This window comes from Rhododendron vialii, chromosome 11a, assembly GCF_030253575.1.
Source record: "Rhododendron vialii isolate Sample 1 chromosome 11a, ASM3025357v1".
NCBI lineage: Eukaryota > Viridiplantae > Streptophyta > Magnoliopsida > Ericales > Ericaceae > Rhododendron > Rhododendron vialii.
The window spans coordinates 14,299,199-14,309,581 of NC_080567.1; the positions used below are offsets into that span (position 1 = coordinate 14,299,199).

The window sequence follows — 10,383 nt, forward strand, 5'->3', positions numbered from 1 at the left end:
TCGGGCAACGTGGACTGCGAGCATGTTATTGTTTCTTTTTTATGGCTTCTATTTTGTTAAATACATCTTTTATTCTCCGTTTTACATTTTCATTTCAAACATGTTACCAGTAGGACTCTTCAAAAATTCATTGGAATCAATCAATTGGCCCAGATCGGTCTGATTCTGGAATTGTGAAAGGTGATTGATTCATATTTGTTTCACTTCGGCTTCAAATAATTTAAAATCGTTGATACGGTTTGGCCACATGTTTAGGATTAAAATTCTATAGTATGGAATAGAGCAGTTATTTTTGTAAAATTTAGGGCTGCAAACGAGCCGAGCTTTGTCAAGCTCGAGCTTGGCTCGTTTACTAAATGAGCCAAAAACTTGAGCTCGAGCCCTTACCGAGCCAAGCTTATTCATTTACTAAACGAGCCTCTTTAATCGAGCCAAGCCTCCCTTAACAAGTCGAGCTTTCGTCGAACAAGCCGAGCCACTCAAGCTCAAGCTCGGCTCGTTTAGTTCGCTAGCTGCTCGGTTCATTTGCAGCAAACAGAGTAATCTCTCTCGCAGTCTGATCATATTTTTATGCGTAGATTGTAGCTGTCGGATCAATTCTTTTCTCCATAGAATATTATCAATGTAAATCTACCTCTCTCGCTGAGCGACATACGAGTGGGGCAAGCCGCAGGGCATCAACCACCTCATCAAGCACTCGCGCTCGTGACGAGAATTAAACCCTCGCCTTTCATGTGGAAGAGGTGAGGAAGTGACATCGGACTACATGCCCGTTTAAATGTTGCATTTTATCATAAAGAATGAAACTTTTTTTTTTTCTCTTCTCTGTCAAATCTCATACGCTAAATGTCTAAACATACAAACAAAAGCAACTTCTAAAGCTGTTGGATCATCTTCTCTCAACTTCGTAGCCGTGATTAAGTAGAAACAAAAAACGAAAACTAGTACTGATTTCTTTATCATATCTCCCCTTCTACCTTTTTTGTTACATTTGTGCAATCTTTCTGTATCATCAACTTTTTAATAAACTTCTACACATTTTTAGGTTAAAAAATACGTCTACAAATTGAAAATATCTATCTCATCGCGTTTCAATAATACCTATACATAATACATATTCATCTATTCAAATTTCAGAGCATTATTTCTCTTTTTTCCGTGCTGCCCAACTGACAAAAATAATCTTGCACATTTCACGTTTACAATGATAAATTTGAATGATTATGGCTGAGCTGCGGAAAATTTTGGTTCAAATGTTAATGGATTTTATAAAAATTAATTATGGATAGACGATTTCAGGCGCATAATCAAGAAAAAAATTTGGAAATTACCGGTTGAGTGTCTTCAGGCACTAATCACTACCATAGCAGTTTCCTTGGGCAACTTTGTCAAACCCAGGCTCAAGTTGGGGCATCAGTTCCAAGCAATTAGGGTGGACATATAATATAGGTTTGAGGTTTATGCAACATCAAAGCAGTACTATTTTACAAAACAGGTTCTTGGCTTGGCATACTAGCTAACAAGACACAAGAACTCAGCTTTGGGACCTGAAATATCGTAAAACCAAAAATAGTAGTACGGGAAATGAAGGTAAAACATGTAGCCTGTGTGAAGGAGATACGATAATCATGCTAAGAATGCCTATTGCAGAAGGGTTAGCAATCAAATGGTGCTCCTCACAGAACTAATGTGGTGAACAAGCACCTGTATTTCTCCTTTCTTTTCTGTTTTGTTCAATACATACCTGATATACCCTAGAACAAGTAAAGCATGCAAAACTGTCAATCATTCTAAAGAAGGCCTATGAATCATTTCCAGAGGCTTCTTCCTCTGGCTTGACAAAGAACTCGATATAAGCAATACGACTAGGTTGCTGATAGCCAGCAGAATCAACATGGGAATGTGAAACAGACGGTCTCGCAACAGAAACCAGGTGTTGAACTTTCAACATCCCACCTCTCCCGATGGTCAACTTGCTCCCTCTATTATCTTTGATCACGCTACTAGGTATGTTTGAAGTTGTTGCACGGAGGAACTTGTACTTGTACCTTTCCATACCAAAGAAAACAGTAAGCAAACGCTGTAGATAAAAGGGTGGTTTTTTCGTATTCACTTGTCTGTATCTCAGAATAACTAAGTAATATAGATGAATGTTTGAAATTGACCAAAAATGTACCAACAGGTACCTGTAGGAGGCTCGTTGATCACAATGGAATGCAATCAACAAATCGGTATTCGCATAATACATGAAGTCTATCTGCAACGAATATGATCGTCAAGTATTGTGGGAGAAAGGGATAATTATGGCAACAAATACTTGCTCATTTCTGGAGTCAAATAACACCTGTAAGTCACCATGGCCTTCACCTCTGAAGGTGACAGTAGGGGGAACTGGTTGTAAAACTATCTGGATGCTTGATCCGGGCCATTCTAGATCATCAATAGCTTCCTTTAGAGCTGCAGACTGGGGGTGAACGCCATGATATTAGCAGGACCTATAGTCCTCACCTTAAATATAGAAGATTCTCTAGATACAAACATGAAAAAACTCATACTTATTCTGGCTAGCTTTCCATTCCAATAATTGCTTGGAGCAGGAAGTCAATAAATGCAGAAATTGACAATTGTATACTACCATGATGGAGATAATAAACTGCCAGCAGTTATGCACTGGAAGCATTGAAATTGAAACCACCCAACCAAGACTTTGCGTTTTAGTTTCAAAAAGACAGAGCCTTGGCATTAGACAACTAAGTTTTAAAAAGACAAAGAGCCTTGGCATTGGACAACTAAAGAATGTTCCGGGATCTTAACAATCTTAAAGGGTGGCTTGGCCCACGGTAAGGCTTTCCATTAGTGCCCCCTGTTGGCAAGGGTTTGAGTAGTGGAAAACCTCTAGCGAAATAGGAGTAAGGCTGTATAATGTCGCTGTCCCCAGAATACGCTCTAAGCAGAAGAGCATGTAAGGCCCTGATTATCGATTACGGTAAGGAATAGTCGAAGTAGAATATTAGAGCCTTTCAGTTCGATAAGATCTGTCTGTCAGAACAGAGACATTTTTTATACATGCATTTTGGGGGATCTCTGAGCCAAATAAGGATGACACCAACACGCCTTCTCAGACAGGCCCATGTTAAATCTTATTCCCTTCCATTAGGCATTAGTATGACATGGTTACTCAAACAAAACCGTTAAAAAGGAGTGGATCAAAAATTGACTCCAAACATCACCATTGGTCCAGTTGAAGTTTTGGTAGAAGGATGGAAACCTATGTTAGCAAAGACACGGATACGGACACAGACACGGAAATTCTAAAAGAATGGGGATACGGATGTGGAGGGGGACACGCCACATGTATAAACATACATAAATGTTTATGTATATATAACATTTTTTTTCCCAAGTTTAAATTGCAAAATGCAAACAAAACGAAATGGATGAGAGGAATCTGATGTTAGGGTTTCTTCTCTTGAGGACTTGTTTTTATAGGTTAACTTACACTTAAACCCAGAATATTTAATTAATAACATAGTTACCCTCAAAAAAATTTAAAAAATACACTTACACCCCTATCGTGTCCCCATATGCGTCCCCCTAAGAAATTAACTTAAATAATTGGACACGCCATGTGGCGTGTCAGGCACGTATCTAGCTGTGTTGTCAGACACAGCGATACCTCGACGTCTAGAAGTGTCGGTGCTACATAGATGGCAACTAAAGTTTATCCTTACGTAGGTTGTCTATGAAACCTTAGTTAAAGTTCATATACTCCATTGTACATGATACTGGGCACCAAAGGTCACCCAACCTTTGTGAGGATATAGACAAGTTATCAACTCAGCCCAGCCCAATGTGCATGGAAAATAGTTACTTTATCTTGAAGCTCAATCCATGGCTAATGATTAGAAGAACACATGACATTCCTAATTGGTGCCTCAAATGTGGAAGATTTGGGATATAATATGCAATTTTTTGACAGAAATCTGATATGGTCCACAAAATACGAGATACCTGGGGGGAGGACAGTATCCCTAGTGACCTAGTCATAGTAGGTAAATTCGACTAGGCTTACTATGACTAGATAAATTACAGTAACAAAAAACTTGCTAAAGTCGAGACCATAACGAATTTATAGAATAAGGTGACACTTCTTGAAACTGACAGAGGATAGGTTCAATTCCATCTGGGTCGATATAATTGGTCTGACCTTGAGTGCTAATAAAATTAAAAGCAAGTACCTTAACAGTAAAACTGAGTGGGGTGCTTCCTGCAGGTTCAAAGTTGTAGTCCCATGAAACCATATCCAGAATCCTTGTTCTAATCTCGGCATAAATGCAAGCATTCACCGAATCAACAGATCTAATAAACAAAAGAAGCAGCATCATGGAAGGATCAAATTCAAGGATATAGCAATAATGCCAGCAGCAACTATAAAATCACAATTTTGTGGTCATTTATAAGCTTGCAATATGGGTAATCGTAACCGACAGTGCGTTCTAGGCTTTAATTCAGATATTTGAAGCAACTTCGACTCCCCGCTGGATCCAAAATAGAAAGAACCTTTTCTTTACTGAAAAAGAAGTCGCCTATAGTACTTTAGGTGCAGGTGGTGGCTGTACGGATTTCTTTAATTGGCCCCTGCACCACCTGCATGCTGCAGCTAAAAAGCTATACTTGAGTTTTTAAGACTTATTTAATAGCGACTTAGTACAAGTTTCACAAGGGATAACAAAAGACAAACCCATATAAGCAAGTTACAAAAACATACAGCACGGACCCAATGGTGAATCCACTACTTGTCACTTGCATCAGCTCCTCACAAACCAAATCTACAGACCGATACAGTTGTGTTCAGTCCAATTAATAGGCCATTACATACGAGGACAGAATCTATTGTTTCACATGTTGAGCACTGCTGTCTGTTCCACAAGCTAGTCTAAATGCAAATGGCACATTGCTGTTGCAAAATGGGACCTCAATATCCATTAAAATGCACCATTAAACCACTTCTTGGACATTGGAGGTAAACTGGGTAATGATATCCATATATATCCTTTTGTCTTTTTTATGCATAGATATCTCAAATAGATGACAACAATAATCAACATAAGAAATCAAGTAAAAACATACTTGAGAAGAAGCTGCATGTCTGGCCCTGGGTACTGGATTTCGATGGTGTTTGACTGCCCAGGAACTGAAAATGTGTTGAGGCAATCCACGAAGAGGCCCAAACTGACTCCGAAACGAGGCCGCCCTTGTGCACTATAATCATATTGAATGAAAAGCTGCAATAGGAAGTCATGCACTTTACAACGTAAAAGAGAAAATTTTACTTTCTAGCTCCTATAGTCCGGCTAGTTGCAAGAAAGCACCAAACACTTTTCTGTTAGTTCCATTTAGAGAATGTACTGTAATAGAAAGTGATTCTTGACGACTTTTCTTACCCGGAATCACATTCCCAAATCAAATAGGTTATGTAATATTCCAGGCTCAATCCACAAATGGGAATTGCGGACTCTAATAAATTTCTCAACAAAAGCTTCTTAGATACGATCCCAAAACTAACCCAAACATTTGAACGACCTCGACTGATGAATTACATTACTGAATATTTTGATTCTTAATATACACATTTGGCATTTCCATTCCCGCTAAAAGGTTGCAGGCATCCAAACGCATTTGGTCACCCAAGGGGTTGGTTCAGCTGAATAAGGTTTGAGGTATGCTTCCCCAGGTCCCCAGCTCGAGTCTCCCTAGGGCAAGCCATGGGCTCCCATAAGAATGTCCCAAAGGCTGGTGGGGGCTATAGAGATTAGTCCCGAGGTGCACGCAAGCTGGCCCGTGGACACTCTAGTTTACCAAAAAACAAACAAACATAGTTGGTCCAAATAATTTGACCTATTTCAATTTCCAGCATTTTATGAGCAACCAAACAAGGGATTTCACATCCTTTAAACCCAGTACCTCACGTTGTAGATACACTTTGGCCTGAAGACATCTGGACTCCTCAACAATCAAGACTATGCCATGCTCAGACAACTCCACAACCGCTTCCTAGATGCACAAATTGCAGTGAACAACAACCATAGAAATTCGAACAAGCACCTTATGCAATAACCCTAGAAAATCTGCTCGTGTGTTTGGTTCTCGGGAAAAGGTGGGGGAAGGGGGCAAGTGAGAAGGTTGGGGGTCTTGGTAAAAACCTGATGGCGTTTCCAGCGGACGGAGGAGAGGGCATCGACCATGCCTTGGACGTTGTCCAACTGACAAACCAGATCGGGTGCCTCTGGCTCTACCGCCGACGAGCTCATCCTCCACCTCTTTCCCGCCAACAATATCAAAAACCCCACCTCCTCGCACTCCTCGTTTCCTCTTTATATATAAGGATAAAATATGGGCTTGCCCTTCGCCATTAACTATTCAATACTACTCCCTCCGTTCCATAATGTTTGGCATTTTTAGGAATGCGTATCATTTTTAAATTGTATATATCTTTCAATCCATAATGTTTTAAGCGATTTTTTGAACTTTGTTTAATAGAACAAATTAAACTCTATCAAACAAGATCTATATTGCTTATAAAAAAAATTATGGATTAAAAAATATAGTTAATTTTTTCATAAAGCTGGAATAGTGAAAGTGTCAAACATTATGGAACGGAGGGAGTAGTATTTTGTACTAACCTTTAATTATCAATTCAACACGCATGCCCTTTACCTAAACGTAATTCTAACTTGATTTTTTTTTTGGCGCCAAAAGAAGGGTAGTTTGGACATTTATCCCAAAAGCCTAAAAAATAGTAGAATTTGAGGAAATGATTTGGGGCAAAGCTGCAACAATTATTCTAAGACCACACCCAAATATACACCCACATACACTGCACACTCTAGTGTGTGTGGAGCCCACACACTTGTGTGTGTAGGTGTATATATGGATGTGTGTGTAGGTGTATATATGGATGTGTGTTTTGGATGTGGAGGTAGAATTACTCAAGCCGCAAACCCTGATTGCTGAAACATACTCGATCAGAGAGAGACCAATTGCTAATTGCTCGACCTAGGGTTTACAATTGCTTTGGTGAATGATTAAGAATGGAATGGATCTTGAGAGCTCCAAATAGAAGGAAACCAATACGTAAGCCCTTTTTTTATTTATTATATTATATTATAAATTTGAGAAAACCGAAATGGAAGAAAAACGAAATGATCCCCTTTATATGTAACTAGGGCTTGTCTGTGCTTTAAGGCACGAAACAATTCATTCTGAACACAATTCAAATGAATTAGTATCATTATCTATTGTTGACCACCCGACCAGCAAAGCTAACTTCTTCTAGAGGTAGTGTTTTTAAGTAAGATTTCAACAGAGTTCATCTAATCAACTACATTAACACATTACGGCACAAATCAATCCATTACACCCTAAAAATGTCTAAAATGAGAGAGAATTCAGCTGCAAGAAAGAATGAGAGAGAGTATTGGGATAGTAGTACATGCAAGAAAACATAAAGTGTGATCGGACGGTTATTACCCGTGCCACAAAATTTGAGTGTTCTAATTAATTGATTGCTTGGCAAGTAAAAAACAGAAAAAAAAATGAGAGGGAAAGAGAGAATTCGAACACTAACCACACTAACAAAGCTACTGCCAAAGCCGAATTCTACAAAACCCGTGCCAAAATCGTGCACTCTGGCAAAGATAAATAATGGGAATACTCTTTGTTTTTTCCGGTTGCTAAGTTGATAGAAAGGTTGCCCCTAAAGCTGTGCACTCCAACAAAGATGAGTAAGAGGAATAGCATTTCTTTTTATGTTGCTAATGAATGGTTGATAGGCCAAAAAGCATCTTAGGGATTAGCATAGAACAGCCAATTGATTTTGATCCTCACCTTTGGTCTTGAATGATAATGTAACGATTTGAATTTTTTTTTGGACCTATTTTTTTTTTCAAATAAAAAAAATTTTATAGTTTATGATTTCAAATTTTATTAAATGAATATTTTACTAACTATTCATATGATTCCAAAATATATTTTATTGATACCTTGTAACATATGTACTGGATAATTTTTCCACCACTCCCAGCCTTATCTCCTCTCTCAACCGACTCTCTCAATTCTTTGCCCTCTCTCTCTTTCCTCCTTCCTACCCAAGCCAACCACCCCCTTTCCCATTTTTCGACAACCACCTCCCCTACCTCATTTTCTTGCCCAGTACCCTACCTCCTCCTCTCCAACCGGCCCTCTCCCTCTTCTCTCACTCCTTGCACCCCACTCCACCCACCTTTATAAATAGCTCTCTCTCCATCCAAAAAAAAGACAAAAATTTAACACCCCCTCTGCTGTGCCCAAAAACAAGAAAGAAAGAGACAAAATTCAAGCTCCTTCAGTTCCACGCTAGCCCAGGTACCAAACCCAGATTACCCAACCGTAGCCCAGTTCTCAAGCATCCTAGAACCAATTCGCAATCGACCAAACCGTTCCCGAGCTGTCTTCCGTCGCCGCCGTCTCCTCCGTTTTTACCAAAACCAACTCGGAACCGTTTCGCTTTTCGGCCGAATTCAATGTATTATAATCCATCTCCTACCTTCTCCTAACTATATTAAGTGTATATGTATTGGTGTTTAACATTTCGGAGTAGGAGAAATCAACCCCAACGTTGCACGGCATCGCACGGAAATTCCCTTGTTTTTCGTTTCGAACAGTTACTGTTGACGTGTAGTTTTTTGAAAAAGAAGATGCTGATATTACAGTTATCCCCCTGGACTTCGTGAAATTATAATTTGGGCTCCAAAAGATGTGTTTTGTCCTTGGTGGATTTAACTTACCTGTTAGTATATATGAATGATAATGAAAATAATTGAGTTCGTAATTACGTTGCCTTGGTTTAGTGTTAATTGAATATGATACTTATAATAAATAAATAGAATGATGAAAGATTACTAATTAAATTACTTGTTTGATAAAATTTCCCATTTATTTAATAAATTAAGGGCATCGGCCCAATCATAAAATGCTATATGTTTTACTTACTCGCACAATATCAATTGCTACGTTGGCTTTCACATAGAAACGTATCACGTTTATTGATTACATTATTATGGATTCATGACTATTGTATTCGTTGGATCGAACTTAGGTTCGCTTGGTGATTTCAAATGAGAAATTATGCAGACGTTGTTATGGTTAATGGAAAAGAAAAAACAGATGAAAGTTTTGGGCTTAACAGGACCTCAGGGGTAGCCTGACAGGACCCCGTAGTAATCGGGGGTAGCCTGGTAAGACCTTGAAGGCAGCCTGAAAGACCCGGTGTAGCTAGGGTTGCCAAGCAGGACCTCAGGGGTGGCCTGGCAGGACCTCAGGTATTGAGGGTAGCCTAGCAGGACCTTGAGGGCAGCCTGATGGACCCAGAATTGTGAGGATGGCCAAGCAGGATCTCAGGGGTAGCCTGGCAGGACCTTGAGGGCAGCCTGATGGACCTAAAAATTGTGAGGATGGCCAAGCAGGACCTCAGGGGTAGCCTGGCAGGACCTCAAGTATTGAAGGCAGCCTAGTAGGACCTTGAGGGCAGTCTGATGGACCAAGAATTGTGTGGATAGTCTACTAATACGTCGTGATATTGAAGGTAGCAGAACGTTTGAAATATGTAAAACGGAATTTTGAGTTTGAAAAGCGATGGATACTATGGTTGTCATGCCCTGGATTTTTAACATATTAATGATTGTATTTCCGATAATAGTCCATCACGGTAGTACTTCATAATACCCCAAATTATCTCCCATCATCCGTCCAAAAGAACCATTAAGCTAAAGTTTACAATTTATGGCACTCCGGCCCCAAATGCTTAGACAATAATCCCAAAAGAGTAAGTCAAAAAAAATGATAGGAATTACGATTACATCTTTAAAAGGATTTTACAAAAGATGCCATGGTAATTCCTCGGTGTTAGCTTTCAAAAGAATGGAGTCATATGCACGTCAAGCACTCCGAATCAATGCCCTTGTGGTGTACTTGAAAATAATAATAGGTTGAGCTATACTAGTCCAGTAGAGAAATCCTTGCTCAAACTATATGCATATGAAATGGACAATGCACTGAGATGAACATTGATACAAGAAAGTTTTCCACGTGGACAAGAGCAAGAGAATAATTGTGAGACCCGACTCTTATTTTATTTTTTTTTAAAAAGAAAAGGAAAGAAAAGAAATGAAGTAGGCTTATTAAAAGTGAGTTTTATTTTATTTATGTGGGTTTCCAATGTGATTTCCTAGAACTATTGGGTTTAAGTTGTAAAAATAAAATAAAATCTGTGTGCTGGTGTGCACGTGGAGCATAAAGGGTGTGCTTGTGTGCATGTGTGGTATATATCTATCAAAAAAAAAAAAA

At 39.1% G+C, this 10,383-nt stretch overlaps 1 protein-coding gene across 2 annotated transcripts; it reads right to left on the bottom strand.

Moving 5' to 3' along the window:
* Window positions 1–1,715: 1,715 nt before the first annotated feature.
* LOC131307716 (uncharacterized) lies at window positions 1,716–6,375 on the bottom strand. 2 transcript variants are annotated; one of them, XM_058334368.1, is made up of 7 exons: window positions 6,204–6,375; window positions 5,965–6,054; window positions 5,131–5,285; window positions 4,239–4,359; window positions 2,345–2,464; window positions 2,183–2,257; window positions 1,716–2,044 (listed from the first exon to the last, which is right to left on the bottom strand). In XM_058334368.1, exons 1-7 carry the CDS (start codon window positions 6,309–6,311, stop codon window positions 1,802–1,804), a joined length of 912 nt encoding a protein of 303 aa, XP_058190351.1. In that variant the 5' UTR covers window positions 6,312–6,375; the 3' UTR covers window positions 1,716–1,801. The 2 variants fall into 2 exon arrangements, with proteins under 2 accessions (XP_058190351.1, XP_058190353.1); XM_058334370.1 differs by lacking the exon at window positions 5,965–6,054.
* Between the last annotated feature and the right edge of the window lie 4,008 nt (window positions 6,376–10,383).

Excerpts from the sequence above, each read along its gene's own strand:
- LOC131307716 (XM_058334368.1), bottom strand. The coding sequence starts at position 6,311 with ATGAGCTCGTCGGCGGTAGAGCCAGAGGCACCCGATCTGGTTTGTCAG. Across the intron at positions 2,258-2,344 it reads AAGGCCATGGTGACTTACAG|ATAGACTTCATGTATTATGC; the intron begins GTGTTATTTGAC and ends TATTCGTTGCAG. Across the intron at positions 2,045-2,182 it reads AACGAGCCTCCTACAGGTAC|AAGTACAAGTTCCTCCGTGC; the intron begins CTGTTGGTACAT and ends ATGGAAAGGTAC.